The following is a 25,963-nucleotide window of genomic DNA, read 5'->3' as shown; positions in this document are numbered from 1 at the left end:
ATATTATAAATGCAAGTGTACAACGGACTTCGCTGATTTTCGCAGTGAATAAGGATATATACATCAGCCGTCCAGAACATTGCAAGAAATATGTTATCTTCAAGAATAAGAATGCTGGCTAAGTACTAATTTGTTAATGAGTGTTTATTATTATTTTAGTATTTTTGTATGTGCATTTGTTATCATATATTGCCAATCATATTTTACTTTCAATTAAAGACTTAGATTTTGTTACCGTAATCAAACAGTCTATTTGCGTTGTGCATTCATGTGAGTTCGGGTAAAAGATGATTTTGGCCTTGAGTCAAGTACGACTCGTAACACACTACCAAACTACACTATTCCCACACATGTCATTTTTTGTACTTGTGAAATATCTGCTAATGTATCAATTAACCCCTACCCCGAACACTGCGTTTTTATGTCAGGAGAGGCAATCTTGATACTTTATGCCCGGGCACAAGGAATTCCATGCGAATCCAATAGAATCCATTAGGGATGCGATCTCAAAGACGCAAGTAAACCTTTCAATTTTCTTTATATTTGTCGATATGTCTGAAAAGAAAAAGCAACTTCAGACAATTTTACAGGTTTGTGGTCGTCGACGGATCTACAGAAGTCGTTTAAATCGTTCAGATTTCCCAATCATGTAGTTTCTTTAATATCCACCACCAAAAGTCCTCCAGATGTTTTCTTTTTCCACATTTAACATCAGATTTAACCTGCAAGTCACGAAAAGGTAAGTAAGAACTAATATATATAGTTTGTGGTCATGGGTTCGCGCAGCGACAAAGTCATCACGATTTTTTTAGTCCGAATAAAGAGTACATCCATATTGACTTAGTAATGCATTTGCTCAGTATCAGTGATATTTCTATACTGCATGAATATAGCTGGTGGTTTTTTTGGTTAGTAAGATTCATTGGAAATAATATAGACCTACATCAGCTAAATTTAAAAGCAATACCTGTATTTAAAGCAATATCTGTGCGGTGTCAAGTTTATACTTACAATTCAATTCATCCGTCCAATCCCCACACTGATTTTTACCATCACAGACATAACGCTGTGGAATACATCGACCATTGTAACAAAGGAATTCACAGTCACCTATATCAATGAGAAAACAATAGGGTATTGTCAGTACAAAAAAGAGTAATAATATTAAAGAATATGAACATATTGTACAGCATGAAGAGGTAGATGGTAGAAGGAAGCTTTAGAAACAGTGGAGAGTCGGTTGAGAGCAGGAGTGAGTGCCACTGAGAGACGGACATGACAGATAACAGGCTTTCGATAAAAATTCAGTTAGGATCCAAACTAGTCTGCGGAAGTCAATCTTCAATGACAGTCCGTTATTTATCTGTTTGCCATTTGATGACAATCAATTTTAGAATGAGTTTGAATCATCCTCCGTGTAGCAGTTTCAGACAATAGCTAGGATTACTGGAGCGGAGATTATCTTTTGAGTCCTTTCATGTCCACTGAAGCATAGTCAAGGACACTCGCGTGAATTGAGAGTCTTGTCGATCGCGACAATAGAATGTCAAGGTTGGCACACTTTGCCTGTCTTTTGGTATATCTCTTCCCCCGCTCCCCCAACTCAATGTTGGATCAAGCCATGTTGTCAACAGGTCCGTGAGATCCTCCAACATTGATAGATGGGGAGTGGGGAAGAGTGAGATATAGTTTAGTGCAAGTGTGTCAGCTATTTTCTCCTGGATTGTAGATCCATGATCAGGCCAAAATCTCATTCAACAAAGTATTCTCAAATAATTGATTTTTGATGGAATAACATTTCTCCTACATTCATAATAATCTACTATTTAAAGCAAATTGTTCCCCGGTGTTTGAAGGCTTACAGTTCAATTCATCGCTGCCATCACCGCAGTGGTTGCGCCCATCACACACTTTAGATGCCTTAACACATCGTCCATTGTTACAGAAATATGAGTTACGACCACATGGTGACAACCCTGGAAGAAAACAAAATACCGAATTGATTTTGTGCGTGAGTGCATTGATGATTCACCGATGTAAAGATTTGTGATCTTCAGATTTTATTGCTCTACTGGTTCAATTCTACTTTGTTATGTATATATGCTATATTATGCTTGTTCATTTTCATGGTTTAGTCCATAGCTGGTTTTTGTCGTTCTCAACAAACCGTCTGCAATTGGGCTGAAACAACGACACCTGTACCTATCAATTCTTCATTAACCATATTCATTTCCATTGGCAAGGCATAATTATAAATATATCATTTATTAGTCTCAATATTACATGCATACAACATACATAGAACCATCATCCCCAGTGGGCACACCTGACGTTGAAATCACGTTGAAATCAGGTTGAAATTTCGACGTCCGGACGTTGAAATCAGGTTGACATCAGGTTGTATATATTGCAAATGGACTTCAACCTGATTTCAAATCAGGTTGAAATCAGGTTAGGTTGAAATCGTCGAAATCCTAACCTGGGCCCACTGGGTCCAGTCATTCCAATATACATACAGCTGTCCACGCAGTGCACGCGCACAGTGTATTTTACCCATAGACAAATCATTCCATAGGGACCGTACCGTGCATGCACAGATCACAGACAGTGACGCAATCAACCAATCAGCAGTTGGAAAATCGTTAACCCAATGACGTCATCGCTGAATTTTCATTGATAAAATTCAGAGTTTTTAATTGCAAATATTTAACTTGTGTGTGTGTGAATGTCACTGTTTATCTCAAATTAACATTGTGTATTATCGTAGCGTTGAATGCGCTGAAGCTTGTGAAGGGGATCCGTTGCAAATTTGGCGGATCTCTTGTTTTTTGTGACATTAAAAATCCATCTTTCACATGGCCGCTGTGTGTGTGGGGGTGTGTGTGTGGGAACGGGGGTCCGCTATGCACGCATGGATTCTGTTAATAACGACCTGCATGCATAAACACAAGTACTGCTGACGGAGTGCACCAATCGTAGCAGGGTGTAAAATATACAACAAAGTCAATGTTTAATCTCAAATACGTTATGGGGGTAAATATAAGCATTTGAATAATTTAATAATTTGAATCTGAAAAATAAATGAACATGAAAGTTCATGAGTGATATTTCAACATATTTGACTGTTGGATAAATATGGGTGCTGCAGCTTTGGAGCTAAGGCAATATGGCGCATTACTTTGAAGTTGGTAATGGGTAAATTACACTGTGACGCGTTAAAGCCAAATGTACGATCTTATAATATGAAATTGGTTTATTTTTTTTTTTTTTTGATTTTATTTGCATATTTGTAATGTTTCCACATGTCCAACTTGCACCTAAATGGAATCGGCCAAATTTGTTGTCTTTGTAGGTCAACAGAGCAAAGTTCGACATATTATCATAATTTAGAAATTATGATAATATGCCAGTTATTACTAATATTATTTCAACATTTTGAATAAAGAATAACAAAATTAAAGTTTGACGGAGTGCCGAACGTTTCTGATCACTAGTTTATTCCACAACCATCCCACACAGCTGTTGACATTCTTGCCACCACCAAAGCACATTTACAACTGTTGTTCTAATGGATAAGTGAGTCTAAAACCACATTAATCAACATCCCAAGTGACACTTTCTTCTGTGCCATAGGGTCACATGTTGATTAAACCGTGCATAAATACCCTGCCTTATATACAGCTATATGGCCGTGCCCCTACCTTTTTCTTCTTGGCACGTTCGTCCCAGAAATCCTCGCCTACATTTACAGCTGAAGCCATTCTCCTTGTCAATACAAACACCGCCATTCTGACACGGCTCACTTCCACACTCGTCTCCATCTGTTGAATGTTACAACAAAGGTTATTTCTATAATAAACATATCAAAAAAAGTAACTAAACCCCCTTAAATAATGGCCATTATTCAAAAATGTGTGATTGTATTACAAATCTGTAAAATGCGTTGGAAGCAGAATTTATTTTTGCACATTTTGACACCTCATTTGCAGCAATTGACTAAATATTGACGTCACAGCGTACATTTAAGGGTACACTCGATGGGCAATCGATACTGTTGGTCGAAGCAACCAAAAATTCGATTTTCATTATTTAAATCAATATATTATTGAAAAATAATACGTTGATGTTTTGCAAAAGTTCATTCTGGCCATGCGTTTTAACCTGAACACCCAAAAAGGGTGGTGGTGTCACACTTTTCACCATGATCGTTTTGTTTTTTGAGTATATCTCTGAAAGTAAAAAAGCTATGGCAATAAATTTGGTACCAAATGAAAGCTAATATATTAATGAGGAACTATGGAAAGTAGTATCTTGAACAGAAGCAGAATGGCATTCAATCCAATGACCCAAGTCAGGGGTGGTGGAGGCAGCGGCTCGTGAGGCAGCGGCTCACTATGTGCAAACTCAATGGAAAAGTTGATTTTTGGTGCCTCACAGTGCAAAAAGTTTGACATTTTCTTTAAAAACTAGTGCATATCAATAAATTTGGTATCAAAAGAAAGCTGACATTGTTATCTGAACTTTTATTCTGTAAAATAGTTGAAACAATAAATTGCTTTGAGCTAATGTTAGGGGCAAGTGCTTTGAACTTGACATCTAAAAATGGGTGAGTGGCGTCACATTTTTCACTGTGGTCATTAGTTTTTTAATGTATCATTGGAATAAAAAAAGATTTGATAGTAAATTTGGTATCAAATGACAGCTAAAACACCAATTATTAATTATGGAAAGGTGTCAATATGATATCTTGAACATCTATAGAATGGGACTCATCCAATTTGCCAAGGCAGGGGTGGTGGAGGTAGCGGGGCACTCTGCACAAAACTGTAAGCGAAGTTTTCATTTTGGGAGCCTCGCAGTCGGTGTGCAAATGTGTTGCCATTTTCCTTTAAAATGAGTGTTTATCAATAAATTTGGTATCAAAAGAAAGCTGACATTATTATCTACACTTTTATTTTGTACAAAGTTAAAATAGTTAGCTGCTATAGGGTATATGATAGGCCAATGTTCTCCAAGACAATAAGAAAAATTAATTCTATTTAGGTCACTTTTTGAAGGGTTGTATCATTTTACAAAAGTGATAACCCCCATACTTTTTTATATTGCAGGAAAGCCCTTACTCTGATCTATTAGAAAATGACATAAAATAAGATGCAGTGGTAACACAGAAATGTTGGTGACATTATACCCCTGTACCACTCTCAGTTGATGTTTTGTCTCATTTACATAAAGGTAGCATTAGAACCTTACATCTGACAGTGTTTCTGAGGCTCTTGTTGGATTCCTTGTTCAATTTCCTTTCAGAAAATGTATACTTTTATCATGCTGGGGGGTATGATTTGAAAAATATGGGCATTTGAAGGTGAAAGAGTGTCGAGAATTTCAAAAATCGGTGTGTGACGAAAAGTCGGCGAAAAGTCGGCGAGGTTAAAACGCATGGCCTTCTACAAATCATATACTTTGAAAACTTGCTTGATTTATTGCTGATTGTGAGTTAAGTACGTTTTACAAAAGTGTTGTTGTTTCAGCCCTCTTTACAACATAACTCAAAAACCACCGGACCTACAAAGTATCTCTGTGATATTTGAATTCTTCTACACACTCGCTATGAAATGATCAATGCAATTTTCGCTCAAGCTCACTTACCATTCGCAAGATGCTCACCTCACCTCACCAGGCTGTGTTCGACCATTGTTGGACGTAGCCCTCTTCATGATTCTTCCACTGTTCTCTGTCTCTTGCATTTCTTGTCCATGTAGGTCCCATGTAGGCAGTAATGTCATCACGCCACCTCCTCTTCTGTCTTCCTCTTGATCTTTTTCCTGTTCTTGGTTGCCATTCTGTTAGCCGTTTAGTCCATCTGTTATCTTCCCTTCGTGCAAGGTGACCTGCCCATCTCCATTTCCTTCTTTGAGTTTCACCATAATGTCTTTGACTTGAGTTTGACGTCTTATTTCAGTGTTCTTAATTTTATCCCTTAAGGTAATGTGAAGCATCTTCCTTTCCATTGCTCTTTGGGCTGTTTGTAATTTCTGTTCCAGGTACTTGGTCGTTGTCCATGTTTCTGCCCCATATGTCATTGTTGGCAATACACACTGGTTGAACATTCTACTTCTCAGATACATTGGTAACTTTTTGTCACATAGAATGTCCTTGAATCTTCCAAAGCAACTCCAACCTGCCTTTATTCTGATCAAAGCTTCTTCCCTGGTGTTGTCCTCCATCTTCACTGATGGCCGAGATATTTGTAACCATCCACCTTTTCGATAACATCGCCTTCAACTTTAATGACATCCTCTGACTGGTAGTTTGTCATATATTTTGTTTTGCCCTTGTGTATGTTCAGTCCAATCTTTTTACTTCCTTTATTCAGATCATTTAACTGGACCTCCATATCCTTTACTGATCTTGTCACCAAAGCTACATCATCTGCGAATCTCAGATCTGTTAGCTTCTCGCCATCTATGTTGATCCCTCTCTCCTGTAGGTTCAGCTTTCTGAATATATCTTCCATTGCTGTAGTGAATATTTTGGGGGATATTGTGTCTCCCTGTCTCACACCACGCTGAATTTGGATTGCTGTGAACTACCAAATCGCAACAGTTAAAAATAGTTGCTAACCTTAAATCAGTATAACCCAAGATTTGAAAATTGCAGTAAATTGTATTGATTTTGTATTCAGTGTAATGGAAGGAAATCTGTGTAATGATATCTGAGTGTTTTTGTATTATAAAAATTTGTATTAAAGGAAGTGCAACTTTCAAATCTTTGACGTCACTACATTAAATTGAACGGTGTTTTAATGTTTTCTGGGCTATCATATCAAATGAGGTGTCAAAATGCGCAGAAATAAATTCTGCTTCCAACGCATTTGTAATACAATCGCCTCTTTTTGAATAATGGCCATTCTTAAACACTTGAGAATGTTCTTGCAATCTTATTGGTTCTTACCCATGTGATATTGTGTCTTATCATTCGGTAGACATGAATAACGACATTTCATTGGTTAATAGCCAAATAATATAATTTCGTATTGTTCAGTGTTCATAAATTACCGTACAACATATAGCCGTATTATTCAGCTCTTAATCAGTACCGGCAATTAACGGGCCTGCATACTCGCGTTGTATTGTACACTGTGCTGATCGCGTATGCGATAGAGACGGCAATTACGCTCTACCTCGCGTCGTGTGCTAAGTGTGCGTCACGCGTTGGCGATGGCGCGCTGTATTACATGGCCTGGCGGTAGTTGCATGACAGAAAACTGTAAAGCATGCATGGAAGAGTTTGGAGTAGGCCTATATCTTGATCATTTTATGATTGTGGTATCATTAATTATTAATTATTTATTTAAATTTATTTATTTATTTATTTGTGTTAAATTCATGTCTACTGAATGATAAATTCGTTACCCCCTGTCTGTTCATATGCAATACCTGCGGCCTCCTGTGATACGACCTCAAAACCAGTGATATTTTTCGTATTGCATGAACAAACAGGGGATAACTAATAATATCACACACCTTAGCGCGTGTGTGTCGACGCGATACCCGTACGCGCTATTTGAACCAATCGGAGGCGCATAGCAACGACGGGACTGATCGATTCTCAGCCCCAGGTAATTCCTTGTAAAATGTAGGATTTACTTTGATTAAAATTTGTTATGCTAATGATTAAAATATGTGACCGTCCACGGCGAATGAGCCGTAAATTCCTCCCCCGGTCAATTTTGTTTTATTTCGTGTTTAACAAATAAACATCATAAACTTAAAAATGGTATATCATTTGACTTCAAACGATATCCAGAAGCGGAATTATGGTTAGTTAAACTTTGCTCCTTCAACAAAATTATAGCTTTTTTCGTTTCTATGAGTGTCTCTTTTCCACATTGCTGGCAATAAATATCAAACAGTCATAATTGGCGGTCATTTCAAATCATCCCCAAGTCAACGAGGTTTAAGAAGGTTCTCTCATTGTTAATTGTTGGTTATGCATACCTATACAAATAACCCACCACTTGAAAAGGATTTAGCAAAAGCAAACAAAGACCAGAGCTATTAAAAGTTCTATAGCCATCTAAGGTAGAAGCTTATTATCCACTTCAATAATAGGATTATTGATTGGTGTTGTGACTATAAAAATAAGACAGATGTCGCGCCAGCTTAAGTTACCGATGAATACGACCTTCGTACACATTTTACAACATAACTCAGAATACAATTTAGGGAATTTACGGCTCGTTTGTGCTGCCGGGTCACATATTCATTTGTTATTGAAGTGTTTGAATTGAAGTGTCTATCGTCTCATTATTTAAGGGGGGTTAGTTACTTATTTTGAGATATTTATTATTATTATATGACGAGATTCACTTGATGTCATTTTAAGACAATAAATCGACAAATTTCGAGATTTTGCTATACCTCCTTTGATACCAATTCACAAGAAAAATGTTATAGACAAACAGACAAGGCGGTAATATAGAGATTGCGCGAATTTCTGCCAATGCTTACTTGTACGCCCAGCCCCCGCACTACGTGCATCCGCGGGTATTCACGCTCGTTGAAAAGTTAGCGAAATAAGGGGTGTTTTCAGATGAAGAAACGCGATTCGCGAAACACAAGAAAGGGGTGAGGGTTTTTTTTCAAATCACGTGGTTGCGAAATTAAAAAAGGGTATTTTCATCGAAATATCACTTCTTTTGCGTTTACCAGAGAAGAGGTAATATTTTGTTATATCTTCTATGGTTTTACGAAAATATCGCAATTTTCCGTTCGGCGCATCCGGTGCGCACCCAGCGAAGTGATTGAAATTCATACATTTAGCCATGGGGCCTGTAAGCCAACCCTACGCGTTTTTGCCAGAAAAGGGTATATTAGAAATATCGTTCGCGTTTTAGAGAAAATAGGGGTATTGTCGAAGGGCAAATAATTCGCGAAATCGCTGAAAAAAGGGTGTTTTCTCCTGAAAACTTGAGAAATGAGATGCAAAAGGGGGTGTTTTTAAAGTTCACCGACAAGCGTGAATACCCGCGGATGCACGGAGTGCGGGGGCCGGGCTTATACGCATATTCCATATCAAATCAAACTCACTCTACAGTGACTGATCTCCATGGACTGATTTGGGTGTAAGGAATCGCAATGTCTGCTTACCCATAGGAATGTAATCATGAAGAACCAGATCGAATCCGTTGGCCTGAGTTGACGTGCGGTAGACAATCTCCAGGATATTATCATCAGATATGAACTCATCTTCGTTATTGTACCTGCTTATCAAGTATCAACGCATCCCACTGTTCGGCGTCCAAATCGACGTCAATGAATTCCACACGTACATGATGGCCTTCTGGAACAGTCACTATATGCTTACAGCCAAACTGAATGCCGTAGACGTTGCCAATGGTATAGTAGAATGACGTCAAATTGTAAGAAGAACCGTCTTCGATGTTGACATCTTTTGCATCACAATGGTCAACTGAAGAAAAAGAGATGAACAGTTTAAATTGTTTTTCTGGTTCATGTTAACGTACGCATAGCTGGATTCGTATTCATCCGTATACCGTCTCGTTGCGGAATTTCTGATATGCAGAACTCTCTCAATTAAAAGCCAACAATACCAGATGATATTAGATGGAATTAGCCAAATGACCAAAAACTCAACATAGGTACTAGGTTGATCTAAGACTTTTTTCTTGTTTTAACCGTAAATAACTTAAGGTTGGTCTGAACCCTGGAATTATGGAAACTTTCGGGCCTCATAACTTCTTAATTGTTGGTCTAAAGTATATAAAAGTATACATATTTAGAATGGCAAAGACTTGATAAGTTCATCAGTGAGGTCAAATTTGGGCCAAAATGCCATTTTTGGCCCCAAATCCCAAAAATAACGGTTTTTGGCCCACCTCTTTTTCGTACATCGTAACAAAAACATTCTTGAGCCAAAATTTTTTTTAATTAAATTTTAAAAACTAGATCAAAATATCTAGGACCCGTTTTTTCTTCTTTTTTTTTTTTTGACCAATTTCACCAAAAATTTGGGCCAAATTTGCAAATTTATCAAAGTTAGTCGAAATTCAAAAAAATAAAAAAACGTGTCCTAGATATATTTTTATCTAGTTTTTAAAAATTAATAAATTTTTTTGTTACGATGTACGAAAAAGAAGTGCGCCAAAATTATTTGGGATTTTGGGCCAAAAATGGTATTTTGGCCCAAATTTGATCTCACTGATGAACTTATCAAGTCTTTGCCATTCTAAATATGTATACTTTTATATACTTTAGACCAACAATTTAGAAGTTATGAGGCCTGAAAGTTTCCATAATTCCAGGGTTCAGACCAACCTTAAAATTGGAGCTGAAAGTTGGGTGAATAGTTACTGGGTAGGGTGAATAGTTACTAAGACCGATGCCGTGCGGATGAATTTCGGTAAGATTTCAACAAATATGTTATATAGGTGCTTAATTAGAGAAAACATTCCATTTCAAAACATCAAAACCTAACATGCAATTTTTTGGCTATATAACATTCAGTGATTTTAAAGCAGCTTTTTCAGATGGCCTATAAGCAAATAGTTCCTCGTCGTATTTCCATGCATTGCCCAGGCTAGTCGTATACGACGTATAACCGAAAGATTACATTATCACTGAAAGATCAGGAGCTCTTTACTTCCATGTGAATCTCCCTGGTTAATCTTTACCTGGAGTGATGCAATTTCTACCGAAGCGTTCATCTGCACACTCACAACTGTACCCATCTTCTTCATCAGTACACGTGCCATTAAATACACAAGGCTTCCATTCGCACTCGTTCACTCCTACAACAAAATATGTCAAAATCATATTGTCATGCTTCATAATAGCTCATAAAGCCCGAAATATCAGGTCCTATACTCCCGATTCCTGCAAAATACAGCACTAATTATTTTTAGGAATTAAAAAAATATGATCTTGTACAAAATAAAACCTAGCAAATCCCAATTCATTTAGTTGGCCTCAAATTGCCACAAAAAAAATTCCTAAATGATTAAGATTTAGCTATGTTTCACTTGGCAAAACAAGATAAATACTTTTATTTAAAAAAACAATTGTGCTGTATTTTTCTGGAATCGGGAGTAGGTGTCAATTCATAGTTTGATTGTTCGAAGTTCAGTCATGCGTGTTTCACTTAATTGTTTTGCATGTGTATTGTTAGTACATGATTTTAATAAAACCAAAAAAGAACAAGAATTAAAAAAATATTGATTTCCCAATCCCCATACTCATACTGCAGACTTGTAGTACCCGTACCCGTACTCGGGTCCCAATTTCCGTACCCGTACCCTTACCCATGGCTCCGTAATCGTACGCGTACCCATGGTTCTGTACCCGTACCCGTACCCGTACTCACACCTTATTTTGGCTTCGGACCCGTACCCGTGGCTTTGGACCCGTACCCGTACCCGTACTTAGGGACTGGGACCCGTACCCATACCCGTACTCATGGCCCAGGACCCGTACAGTACATAGCTAAATGCATGCAGGAAAGTGAGAGTCAGAGCTAGATCTACTCTTACTTATTCCCACTCATGAATCCCACTGCATTGTGAGTCCTACATGTATGATCATAATCAAAACAAATCTAGGCTACATGGGATGGGTTGGGTGTGGAGTAACACATTAAGGTTACACGAAGAAACGTATAAAAACGTATAAAAGACGTATAAAGTTGTTCTCTAAAACCGCGTTTTCTCAGCAATCAAATATCGCAGTGAGTCAAATGTTGGTGCATGGATGTATCTTTACATTTTTTTTGTGTGTTTATAAAAAATTTAGAATCCGTTTGAAAATCCTTCGTTTAAATCATTTTTACGCACCATGTTCACAAGATCAAAAACACGTTCCATGCAGTTTTTTTTCAAATGTTCGCTCCGTATAAAACCACGCCGAGTGATTATTTTCTCCTTTTTTGTATTGTACTACATATCGACTAAAGAAATAATGTTGCCATGGGGAAGAACCAAATACAGTACGGATTGAATTTTATTAGCCCATTCTTGGGAACAATTTTCGAGAATCTGGTACCACAAAACACTGTTATGTTACATTATCGATATCTGGATTGTGGTATGTTAATTTTGATTTCTAACTGCCTACATTATTTCTCAAATGTCCGTTGCTTACTTCACCATTTGACTTTCGCTCCAAATGTAAGCTACTTTGGCAAAAAACGAGGTTTTTTGCCATCGATACCTCCGACATTTACAGCGGTAATGAGCTTGTTTATCATAAGAGCCTGTTATGCACTATTCCACAATAGTCAGTTTGAGATCAATCAATTTCATGTGTCCTCCAGAGTGGCTCAATCGGTTAGCGCGCCGGACTCACGTTCGATTGTATAATACTATAGTTTTGAGCTGGAAAACTTTGATACGTGTTCGAGTCCCTATGTGGTCCATTCCATTAATTTTATTTTATTTTTCTCTCACTTTTTTTCTTTTTTCTTGTTCGTTTCTTTCTTTCTGACTGCAGCGATTGATTGTTTTTGCCTGTTTTTTTTTCATTATATAATTCAGGAATTTTTAGGCTATACTAGTCTAATAGGCGCGGCCTGTGAATATATTTTTACAAATTAGATTAATAACAAAATATTGGTTTTGGTTTTGTTATTGTTGTTGTTGTTATTGTTGTAGGCCTATATATTGCATAATCAGGGTATACATAGGCCTATTAGGCCTATTATAGTCTATAGAAGCATTGATTTATTTCACGACAGATATCATCCAGGATAATTTTAAAAATTGAAAATTTAGAAATCATGGTCGACCCCTCCCTATCCCTGCAACATATAGGATGACTCACGAGCCGCGGTTTGTCCGTGACCCTAGTTCAGATTGATACACTATTGTACGCGTGAGTTCATTCTTTTCTGCATGGCTGTTTCCATTATTAACTTACGCCCGTTTGGAATCAAGCCTTGAAAGTCAATTGTATTTAACCTTAAGCCAGATAGCCAGTGCCCTAAATTTTAGCCTGGCCCAGGGCCATGAAATAGGTAAATATGGCCCTGGCTACATAAAATGTGTATGCTACATCAATATATGTGGCTACATACAGTGTAGATACCTACATTGTGACAGCCTCTAGCCTGATGTGTGCACTTTATACCACCCATACATAAATTACATGTCGCATTCACACTCTTACTGATACAGCAAAAAGCAGCAAACTGGAAAAACATTTCAAGAAATTGTTTTTTTGTGGTGAATTTCAAGTTATCGTGTTCATAGCTTTTATTCATCATTTTAATATTCCCCATCCGAACACACTCCCCTACATGCACAAGTGCACACGTGAAGAACTAAATGATAATATGACTGGTGTGAGCAGTGGACACTTTCCGCCATGTACTTGGGATCACAGATTATGTGTTGGAATAGTACATCTGAGTCACATGAATCGGAGAGTTCCTTTACCTGTAAACACTGAGAAATTTATGATTTATAGGAGCTTATAGACAAAGTATTATTAAATCTTGGTTATAATTATCCTGATGATGTACATAATTAATGATAATAATTATATTAAGCTAATTGGATAATCTGGTGTGTGCCAGGGGTGTGTGGATGTGCATGGAAGGCGCCACTTATTTGGAAAATTGACAATTAATTAAGTCTACCAATTTTGGATCAACTTTGAGATCCAATTGATGTTTTGAGATAAATAATATACTGGGACTCGTATCCGTACCCGTACTCGAGTCCCAATTTCCGTACCCGTACCCGTACTCATGGCTTGGGACCCGTACCCGTACCCATGGCCTGGGACCCGTACCCGTACCCATGGTGTGAGACCCGTACCCGTACCCGTACTCATGGCTTGGGACCCGTACCCGTACCCGTACCCGTACCCGTACTCATGACGGGTCCCAATACTACAAGTCTGCCATACTGTAATTTCAACGTATATCAACGAATCAGCTGAACAATGTCAATAATGATATCAATATTATTGCAGGAAAAATGGAGCGAAAGAAAGGTTACCATGGTTACCTGACACGTCAATTGCACTCAGTTGTAACAAATATCCACGAAATGCTCCTCATGGCTCCGGACCCGTACCCGTACTCACACCCTATTTTGGGTTCGGACCCGTACCCGTACTCGTAATCATGGCTTGGGACCCGTACCCGTACCCATGGCCTGGGACCCGTACCCGTACCCGTACCCATGGTCTGAGACCCGTACCCGTACCCGTACTCATGGCTTGGGACCCGTACCCGTACCCGTACCCATACTGGGACCCGTACCCGTACTCGAGTCCCAATTTCCGTACCCGTACCCGTACTCATGGCTTGGGACCCGTACCCGTACCCATGGCCTGGGACCCGTACCCGTACCCATGGTGTGAGACCCGTACCCGTACCCGTACCCGTACTCATGACGGGTCCCAATACTACAAGTCTGCCACAATGTAATTTCAACGTATAAGCGTTAGGAATCAGCTGAACAATGTCAATAATGATATCAATATTATTGCAGGAAAAAATGGAGCGAAAGAAAGGTTACCATGGTTACCTGACACGTCAATTGCACTCAGTTGTAACAAATATCCACGAAAAGCGTAAACTTGGTCGGAAACAAAATGTATAGTTAATGTATCATCAACTGACGTGTAATTATCCGGAGGATTATCCCCCGAAAGTTTACTATCGTTGATATAAAAGTAGTCATAGCCGAGCTCCAAATCAAAATCTAAGAACTGTACTAGCACTTTGTATCCTTCAAGAGCGGACACCGTATATTCACAAGTTGTACCAAGAGGATAGTTTTCTGGACTGAGTGGAGAGAAAAGAAATTATGAAACTATATTCAACAACTCTTCATATACCTTTGTACAGGAGCCAACCGTTGTTAATCCGTGATGAATCCACAGTTCAGTAGCGTATTACGCGAACGCAAGGTTACGCGTACGCGTTACGCCTGAGCGCGTAAAATTCGTCATTGTCTGGGATGCCTGGAACATATGCGTAGATAGCGTAGATATGAACTCTCTTATGTTGGAGGTAGCAGCTAAATATTACCGTTTTATTCTTTAGATTTATTGCTGATATCTACAGAGAAATACCTCGATCTTTTTGTAAGGTTGAGTGGCAATGACAAACCATGGAAATAGTAGATAAGATTTCCATGGACAAACGGACATTCCGAATGATTGAATCATGTGAATTAGACATCTTTAACTTGTTTCGTTGTTGAAAGGGATTCAATCATGTTTCACCGTTGTTCATCACTGATTAACAACTCGCGTCCGGCGCGTCTGCGTGGTTTACTTCACTCGGGCAGCGCGAAGTAAACCACTCAGACGACACAGACACATAGTGGTTAATCGGTGAAGAACAACGGTGAAACATGATTGAATCCCTAAATGTACCAAAGTAAGGCAACAGTAGAGAAGTGACTTGGGCTATTCCATTTAAAATCTACACTACCCATGTGGATGATTTGAAAATGTCTTCCTCGTGGGAGTATATTTTTAAATGTACTTGGTCAGAGTTAATCATTTTGCAAGCCATACTCCCCCTGTATTATGGCTTTACCTATATCTTTTACAACTGGAGTGAGTATTTGAAATGGAAGTTACCAAATTGTCTATTCTATTTCAAACTTATACTCCGTTTGTGGAAGACTTTAGCTATATAAATCGTCCACAGGGGTAGTGTGGAATTTCAATGGCATAAGCATTCAAAAAGTGCTTTTGTCTCGAGGTGCCCAAAGCTCTTACTGCGTGAGGCGAGACATAATGAGTGTTATTGTGAATTTAATATATTGCAATTAAATATTGCACAACACGGTATTACATACGATTTAGAAAATATAATATTGGGATTATTGTTGTCATTCAGAGGCAAGTTACCACCAAACTTGCCCCTGGCTCGAAATACAGAGACAAATTGATCAAAAGTTTGAGCAACGACTATACTCATTTTGGCATTCAAATTGGAAAATTTCGCGCGCATTTGTTCCGGTTATTAAAGTCGTTTTACTATAGCGTGGTAAGGAGATGTTTAGGTAATTCCAGGCTTGGTGGCCCCTGTATGCCCCTGAACGAACCTACCATGATTGGAAATGATACACGACACATGTATTATCCACCAGGAGCACAATACAAGATCCCTGGGATATGACCAGGTTTTAATTTTACACTAATCATGCTAATCTTGAATCTATCCGCAAGGTTAAAGGTTAAATACATGAATAGTTTGTGAAGAGTACTTTTCATTCGGGAGCACCGAATGACGTGTCTATGACGTCTCCACCCACCTATTTCACAATTTTTACCAGACGAACCGTGAGCACATACACAAAGGTAGCCTTCTGAAGTATCCTGACAAGTCCCGCCATTTAGACACGTGTCGTTAAAACAACCTGAAACTTAAAGATAAAAAAGGAAAATTACCGTTAACATTAATTTGCCAAACAACAATATGCTATATAAATTTTTAATGTTATAGTAAATTCCAAATGCCAAACGATCATGTTGTGGAAAGGTAAAGGGGCATAATAATTGCCGAAATAAGGAAGAAAATTGACCTACGTATTATGGTCTTTTCCTATAATGGCACTATATAGGTGTAACTTATGCCAAGTGCGTTAGAGAGCCCCTCACTGGACAAGAAGTATACTAACAATATTTGTTACTAAAATGGCAATTCTTATTTTGATAGTTTACACATTTAATCAAAGCTCGTGCCTTCCCTTTTGTGTGTAAAGGAATCTTCTTGACTTCTTCAACCTGATCAAGTTAGTGTTATCTCATAAAATGACTATAAAATTAGTTTACCAGGGCAGCCGATTTCATCTCCTCCACCAGGGCAGGTTTCCTGACCATCGCAGATTTCCTCCTCAAGTACACATGTATCACCTTCGTTACACATCATATCAGGCTCACTGCAATCTGCAATAATTACAGTGCATAAAATGCGGTAGTAAGTTTCCGTCCTTTTCCTCTTCTTCCTCCCACTCCTCCTCCTCCTCCTCCTCACGGCCGTCGTCGTCATTAGCATCATCAACATTATTTATCAGCACTATCATTACTAGTATCACATCCTCCTCCTCTTCTTCCTCCTCTTTCTCTTCTTTTTCCTCCTTCTCCTTCTACCCCCTCTTCCTCCTCCTCCTCCTCCTCCTCCTCATCATCATCATCATCCTCATTGCCGTCGTCGTCCTTACCATCATCAACATTACTTATCACCATTATCATTATCATCGTTAACATTATGGCATTACCAGCAAAAGCGATGGCAGCGTCACGTGAGCAGCAGCGGTGGATGTAGAATATTCGATGTAACATATTTACTATATTTAATATATTCCCATTATATTTCCACTGAATCTACGTTTAAGTGAACGAATGGTTGATGACGCAAAATCGATAATATATTTAATCTACCAGATATTATATATACGTAATGAATTAAGACTTTAAACACCGTTAAAACTTAAACATTTCTGGAAATATAATTGGAATAGATTAAATAACTTAGATATGTTACATCAAATATTCTACGTCGAATACTCGGAGTCTGTATGAATGAATGAATGAATGAATGAATGAATGAATGAATGATATATAATCAAATAAATCGATCTATATAAATAAAATAAAATGAAATAAAATATAACAAAACGAAAAAATTATTTTTGACAAAAGCATTCCATTTTTTGATTTTTTGATTTGACTTGTTCGGGTTTTGACAACCCTGGATAACCCAAGAAAGCCTATATTGAAGCTTATTTCCATTGGGGTCCATTTGAACACCGGGACGGGTTGGGAACAGTCAGGGGTTAACACCCTACTCTTTTCGAAACTGGTTGCGAGATACATGTACAGGTATGGCTCTCTGTACACGGGACCGACGGCTTAACGTCCCCTCCGAAGGACGGAGTACTTTCATGATTCATTTACCCAATTCTAAATGAACCATGGGGAGAGCGGAAGTCTGAATTTAATCTACAGAAGTTGCCAATTAATTTCAGACTGTTTTTTTCCAAGTCAATATCCCAGCAAATCGCCACCGTCGGGAATCGAACCCGGGACCTCATGCACTAAAGGCAAGTACCCTAACCATTGCGCCACGCTCTCCCTTTCGTATATGATGGACATGCCGAAGAAGAAAATAATCGTATCCAACAGCGCGTTCTGAGCAGGTCCTAGGCCTACTGGACAATTGGAATGTAACATCAAATTTAATATACCAAAAGACGAAAATGTAGGGAAACATCCACCATTTAAACAACTCATAAAACCAACACCCCTTAAACATAGACATAAACAAACAAATAAACAAACAAACAAAATCGTCATTTTACATTTTGCAGTAGCACAGATAACATAAATGTGTTTAAGTTTACGCGAACGCATTACACACGTGATACGCGTTTCATTGACAATATTGTCGCCTAACAACAATCAAAACAATCGCAGATAGCAGTTTGATGATACGTGTTTTGTTCAGCTTCTAGCAAGAGTTGTGAAGACACTGAGATTTTACCGTGTCGCCTATTTACGCCTTTATTTTACCAAAAGAAAATGTGTCTTATTACTCTATTTTGTGATAAAGGAGGAATTTCTACTTGAAAATGCCTGAGCCCCGCTCTCATTGTCAATCTCTCTACCGTGCCGTAGGTCAAAAAATGGGATAACACATAAAAAACAGCCAGATTTCCTAAACTAACGACAAAATCTGTTAAAACAGGCTGCTGAATTCTGCAAAATTGTGATAAATGAGGAGAAATGCTGCTAAATATGTCTGATTTACCATTTTCCCCCATGTGACACGGGGCCTATTTTAGCTTATAGCTGCTCACCCTTTTCCCCCAATCGTTTCTATATTAAATTGTGCAATAATTTATTGCTTCTCATGAAACTTACAACTTAGTAAACTCTAATCAAATTGTTCTATAACATCCCAGTCTTTTCATTTTTAGGAACTATAATAAATCACGGGTTGCACGTTCGGTTATCGCAAGTTTACAAATTCAGTGCCACTTTTAGAAGGTAAACTGCAAGATGAAGGTCACCTGAAGACGTATGTAATTTAAAGTAGTAGTAGTATTTTGAAGATTATCACGAAATTACTAACTCCATCGCTGGAACGTTTAATTGATTCAATATTGAATACGGTATATCTAAATTTGGAGTGTAAAGCTGCCTGTTTATTAAAATATATTAAAAGACAAGGTGAACAACTTCTCTTAATTAAAGGCCATATTTAGTCTCAGCATTGATTTGTCCATAGCATCTGAAGGCTGAAGCTGTTAACAGTTTAATAACCTATTCAAATTAATTTCGACTATTTCAACAACTTATTTCACTTAACAGCAAGTCTGGTCTGCGAAAAATTTAAGAAGAAAACTACAAATTACAGTGTGTACACCAGTCTCAAGTCTCAAGAATACAAGTCTCCTACACTGAGTACTGACCATTTGAAAGATTTTCACAAAATAACCTGATCTTTGACCCCAGCTAGCGCACAAGTTTCATGAAGCTTAGGCCAGCGGGATTTCGAACCACGTTTGGTGGTCATAGCATGTAATTTAAACTAGTAGTAGTATTTTGAAGATTATCACAAAATGACCCTTAGTAACCTTTACATGACATTTGACTCCATCCGACTTTAAAAATCTAAGAAGAAAACTACAAACTACATTGCTGGAACGTTTAATTGATTTAATATTGAATACGGTATATCTAAATTTGGAGTGTTTGCTGCCTGTTTATTAAAATATATTAAAAGACAAAGTGAACAACTTCTCTTAATTAAAGGCCATTTAGTCTCACCATTGATTTGTCCATAGCAACTGAAGGCTGAAGCTGTTAACAGTTTAATAAGCTCTTAATAAGCTATTTCTACAACTTATTTCACTTAACAGCGCGTCTGGTCTGCGAAAAATTATACGTTAAAGGTAACCCTATTGGATTAGGGTATATATTTTCTTCAAACTTAAAGCCATAATGTGTGATTTGCTTCACAGCGACGCCCTCAATTTTACTCGGATTCTACTTTTTGTAAAATTATAATGCCCAGTGGTGTACTAAAATACCACGTAAAAGACTATGCCTGAAGTGCTTTAATAACAGTAAAATTCAACTTTTTATAATAAAACCGGGGAGACCCGATTTTATTCAGAGTTCGCCGATCGAATGTTTGCTAACATGTCACGTGGATGTCGAGCGCGATGCTCGGTGCAGTATTACATGTAATACGATCGACGAGCGAATACACGCATTGTAGGCGCTGGAATGAAATCGCAGTTTTCTTCGTTATACCTCATTTGTTTGACTCGAAATTAAAAGCAGATAACGTGATCAGTGAAAACAAACATTTAAATAGGACTCTATTCTTTATGCAAATCACACATTATTGCTTTAAACTAGATCTTCCATCTCATGTTATACATAGTGAGAAAGAAGTTTAAAAAGAAAACTACAACTTACACCGCTGGAACGTTTAATTGTTGTTGAATACGTGCTGCCTGTTAATAAAGACAAAGTGAGCAACGTGTCTTAATTAAAGGCCATATTTAGTATCACCATTGATTTGTCAATAGCAACTGTGAACAGTTTAATAAGCTATTCAAGTGGATTTCTACTATTTCTATTTCTACTACTTCATATTGATTTCTTAGCGCTCCTTAAGAGGTCATTGTTCGTCGAACTTACAACCGTATGAGAGAGCAGGCGAAAATAAAGTCGGCACAAAAAGTAACGCAGCTGTTATAGATACGCCTGTAGCTTCAGAACTATTATTTGTATTCACAATGTTTTGACATAAAACGATGGATGGTGTATTTACAAGTAAATTAATTTCCATGTTACGTAAATAACTATAACCAACATACCCTACATGTAAACTTCATACTCAAATCATCTGCAATCAACCATTTCCGGCCCAAAATGTATTATTCTTGCATATCACATGCCCTTACAATTTTTCACAAATTTGAACTATAGGACGCATGGCCCAAATTAATTAGTTCCCATGTTACATAAACAACCATAACCCACATAGCATATGTGAAGTTTCACACTAGTAGTTCAGTGTATTTCAACTATAAATCTAATTTTAGTACGTCAGCAATCCACATATTCCATACAATAATCGTGGCTCATGGGCCACAGCTGCTCTAGTTTATTATTATTATTATTATTATTATTATTATTATTATTATTATTATTATTATTATTATTATTATTATTATATTCTGCATACAATCTACGCTTAAATGTTTAAAAAAATACATGTCTGTTGTTTTAATATAGTTTATTACTTTTTACACCTTTCAACTGGGATTCCACCTGGGTCTCTATTATTGTGTGCAACATTTATTTACTTTTAAGGGCTGGGGTATGAACGTTTGGACAGTATTTATTGTGGGACATTAGAGCACATCAGACATATCGAATTGCATTCTGAATACGAAGAATGTCATTCTGATATCAAATAATTTTGATTTTTTGAAATTCGCAATTTAATACACATTTTATGGCAAATCATTAAAAAATGATATTTTTGATATTTAACAGTACTTGAAGTAAACTTTATAAATCAGATGATCTATACTTAAAGTGTATGTAGGTGGGATGAAAAGCCGACGATCAATTGAAAATTTTGACCTTTCGTATTGAAGATATGGATTTTTTCCCCAAAACAACACAAAAATTAGGTCTTTTTGGGAAAAAATCCATATCTTCAATATGAAAGGTCAAAATTTTCAATTGACCGTCGGCTTTTCCTCCTGCTACATACACTTTAAGAATATGTCATTAGATTTATACAATTTACTTCGAGGACTGTTATATATCAAAAATTTGAAAAATATCAAATTTTTATAATTTGTCATAAAATTTGTATTATATTGTGATTTTCAAAAAATGAAAATTATTTGATATCACAAAGACATGCTTCGTATTTAGAATGCAATTCGATAGGTCTGAGGTGCTCTCATGTCCCACAAAAAATACTGTCGGAACGCAATAAACGCTCATTTTAGATCCCTTAAGAATTTCCGAACTAACTATTTTGATTATAGTAGGGAAAAGGGTCAATATAATTTAGGGTTGCCATACTGCCAAATGCTAGTAATTTCATTTACCGGCATGGGTGGAAAATACCGGGGGAAAATAAATACAAAATACCGGGGAATATACCCTAATACCGCAGAGGTATCACGTACTTCCACTCATATGAAGCCAGAAACCTTGTGACAAACACCTAAAATAAATTTGGGATAAAAAAGTCCAAACAGGGCTCAAGGTAAATAAAAGTGCGTAAAGTTTGACTTTATTAAAGCAGAAATCAGGCAAAAGAAGAAAAAGTGGCATCTTTGATACCAAAAATACTGGGAAATACTTGTAAACGTAAAAATTTACCAGTAAATACCTTGTCAAATACACAGGGTCAAATACTAGTTTGGCAATACGTTGACATATTTAGAAATATGTGTTTGTTTATGTTTTCTATTTACGCAAAACAGGTTTTCATAATTTCTTATCAAATAATTTCCAAATATTTTAGAAACTGCCACTCAGCCAATTAAATTTATATTTCTCTAATCTCTGAGTGAAGTCTAACAATAAAAGTTCAACACATTACCGTATTTCACTATACACTATGAAAATAAAAGTATACATAAATAAAACCAAAGAAGGGAACTTACGTTTCGTTAACACAACGTTTCGTCCGAAACCATCGGACCACACTACCACAGACGAATCACAAACAGTCGAAGTCCCCGTATGCTATGACTTCTCGCATATTCATTAGGGCCGGTCGTTCGCGCATGCGTGTCTAACAATCACGCCAGCGTGTGCCTATACAGATTTACTAGCGTCACTTAATTATTTGCATATGTACTACAATAATAGAGATACAGGCATATAAAACTGTGTGTAGCAGTTTCGTCTGTCGCACTTCATATCATGGAACGATCGGCCCTCATTATCTGGTGGTGCTGAGACTTTGATTGTTTGTGATTCGTCTGTTGTAGTATGTGCATCGGACATCATCAGTTTCTAGCATCAGGTGATTGATTCAGGTCATGTGAGAAATGTCGTTTTAACGAAACGTAAGTTCCAGTATTTGATTTAATGTGTGTACTTTTGTTTTACAAACTTGATAATAAATCTACACCAAGATACCAAATAAAAAAATATATTATCCTTCCATTCTACCAAGGGTAAATTTTAACTATGCTATCGATCTAAGTAAATTATTAATCATTTCGTCGGTCGCAACACATAGTGGCGTACGTGCAGTACAGATTCAAAGTACGAGAAAAACGTATTTGAAGGGCATGCTAGTAATAACATATTATATTAGATATTAGAGAGATTGCGATTTTTACGTGAAACATGAAACCGGAGCGAATGTGAATTGATCAATCGTAGAATTCCCGTAAGGCGGACACGTCGCGGTTGGTAGCAAACTATGACGGAGCATATCGCACTTTCAGTGTCTTTTTGTACCTTACGCCACATCATCCGTCATTATATGAAACGGAAGATTTGTGGTTTTCGGCTCGTTTCTGACACATACATGTCATCCAATCCGTTACAATGTTAACATAGGTCAATTAATTAATTAAAGTTTAAGTATAGTTGAGCTTTCTTACTTGGTGTACTTGAAGAACTTGATATTTAAAACCGTTGTGCCAAATAATAATTTCATAAAAATGACAAAAATCACCCTACGCCAATATGTGTTGCAACCGACGGTTTGAAATGCACTTTTTTTTTGCATTTCCCAGTAATTCCAATTTTACTGATCTGGTATTTACCGTCCATCACTCACACAGTAATGATAATTATGTCTTCCTTAAATACCGTCCCCAAATTCTAAGCTGTCTTAATATTACAAAGATTTTGAAGAAATAAACAGCAATCTGCAGCTAAGTCAAAGTTAAAGTTTATTTGTTTTCATCTCAATTCACAACAAAGTTATAAAAAAAGGGAGATGCAAGATAAGAAATACGTAATGGTATCACTTATAGAAACACAATAAGAACAGTGAAGAGATGTGGCTGCCGCAAAGACGCAGTGCGTGAAGCTTGTTGCACCCAATCTAAACAAGATGGAAATTTAACTTACGCTACAATATTAATGAGTATTACAATGATGATATCATGTGGCCGAAATAAAAATGAAAGAATGTAAGGAATCATTAGACCAGATAACAATACTCAAAAGTACAATAATAAAACAATATAATAAATAACATATTTTAACACTGGATGAGATTAGAAGCGTGTGATTCCAATAGAAGCAAATTAGTTCCTTCGATCGACTATCGATGCTTGGTCGATCCTTATTATTTATGAAATCAATTATTGACTATTGTTAATTGTGATAACATATGAATCTTTGCCTTTATTGATATTGCCGAATATAAAATTACCATTAATCATGATTAATTAGTTGGTTGTTCATTAATAACAAGCCTCGAAGCAGCATCGATGGTTGATCCAAATATCGAACAAACTTGTTTCTGGCGCCTAATCATGGCATGGTTTTTTAACATTTGGTTTAGGTACAATCACAACATTGTTTTAAATCATCATCATGAATAGAATCCTTCTTTCCTAAATAGGAGTAATGGTGAGTTGTTAGTATACAGAACTGTAAAAATAATAATTAGTTATTATTAGTTATTACTTACGCTACTTCCGGAAACCTTGTGACAAAAACCTGAAATAACGTGGGATAAAAGGTCTAAACTGGGCTCAAAAATATATGCAAGTGTGAAAGTGTGACTTTATTAAAGAATTCAGGCAACTGGCATCTATGATACTGAAAATACTAGGAAATACTTTTGAACGTAAAATTGTACCAGTAAATACCTTGTCAAATACTGGTTTGGCAATACGTTATTATAAACGTATTTACCGCCCAACACTGATACAGTCATGATAATTATGTCTGCCTAAAATACCGTTCCCAAATTCTAAGCTGTCTTAATGTTACAAAGATTTTGAGGAAATAAACAGCAATCAACAGCTATAATCATGAAATGATTTGGAACATTTGGATTAGGTACACTCATAACATTGTTCTTAATCATCATCATCAATAGAATCCTTCTTTTGATAATATTTGACAGTAATCATGATAATGGTTAATTATTACTTGTTAGTACTGTAACTTAAATAGTTATGAGTTTTATACCGGATTTTCTCTGCACAAACCTTTGCATAATTTGTATTTGCAATGCATGGTCATAATACCCATATTACCTATGGTTTTCTTTCATCACAATTCTATAATTCTTGAAACCTCTGTGTTAAAAGCTGAAGTTGAACGGCTATTAAATCTGCATTCATTCTGAACATTGATTTACCGATTTCATTTTTTGCAATTTTGACACAGCGATCTAAAAGCAACCTGGCCAATATCATGGCGGGAGTAAGCAAACGTAACTGTTTCCGTTTCATCCTTAAACTTTCTGTCATCATCATGACATTGTGCTTTAACAACAACACAGTAATGAATGGAATGATCGTTGCAGCTCAGTTGCTGGTGGAACCTCTTTGGGATGTGCCTCTCAATGAAACCCATCCTTGCTTTGTTGATAACGGAACCGAAGGAGGTGTTTTCTTCAAAGGAAGTGCGGATTACATATGTATCCTTCAAGTGACAGCATCGCAAGGAACTTTTGCTGAGCTGCAAATATACGGATATAATGACTCTACGGAACCGATATTCCTTTATATTGAACGAAATGGAGACTTAGAAGACTGTAAGAATAAGTATGTAGTAATCAATGTTCAACCACAAACGTGTAATGCAACCTTGTTTGAGTCAAGTTTCCGAGTTAATTTGCAAGGTAATACAAGTGTTTACATAGGTGAATTACGTGATAATGATACCTTTTTTGGATGCCCTGAAGAGGAAAATAATGTCAAGATAGATCACCATGTTAACAGAGTAAGTAA

At 37.0% G+C, this 25,963-nt stretch overlaps 1 protein-coding gene across 1 annotated transcript in view; it reads right to left on the bottom strand.

Moving 5' to 3' along the window:
• Positions 1-571: 571 nt before the first annotated feature.
• The window catches only part of LOC140165022 (uncharacterized), a 113,175-nt gene continuing 87,783 nt past the window's right edge, over positions 572-25,963 (bottom strand). The window contains exons 14-15 of the mRNA XM_072188436.1: positions 1,012-1,110; positions 572-722 (exon numbers count right to left, since the gene is read on the bottom strand). Coding sequence (XP_072044537.1) covers positions 718-722; positions 1,012-1,110 — 104 coding nt within the window. The 3' untranslated portion in view covers positions 572-717. The remainder of the gene's footprint in view (positions 723-1,011; positions 1,111-25,963) is intronic.

Source organism: Amphiura filiformis, chromosome 11 (genome assembly GCF_039555335.1).
Source record: "Amphiura filiformis chromosome 11, Afil_fr2py, whole genome shotgun sequence".
Classification (NCBI taxonomy): domain Eukaryota; kingdom Metazoa; phylum Echinodermata; class Ophiuroidea; order Amphilepidida; family Amphiuridae; genus Amphiura; species Amphiura filiformis.
The sequence above is the reverse complement of the archived record's forward strand: the minus strand, read 5'-3'. Positions and strand labels throughout refer to the sequence as shown.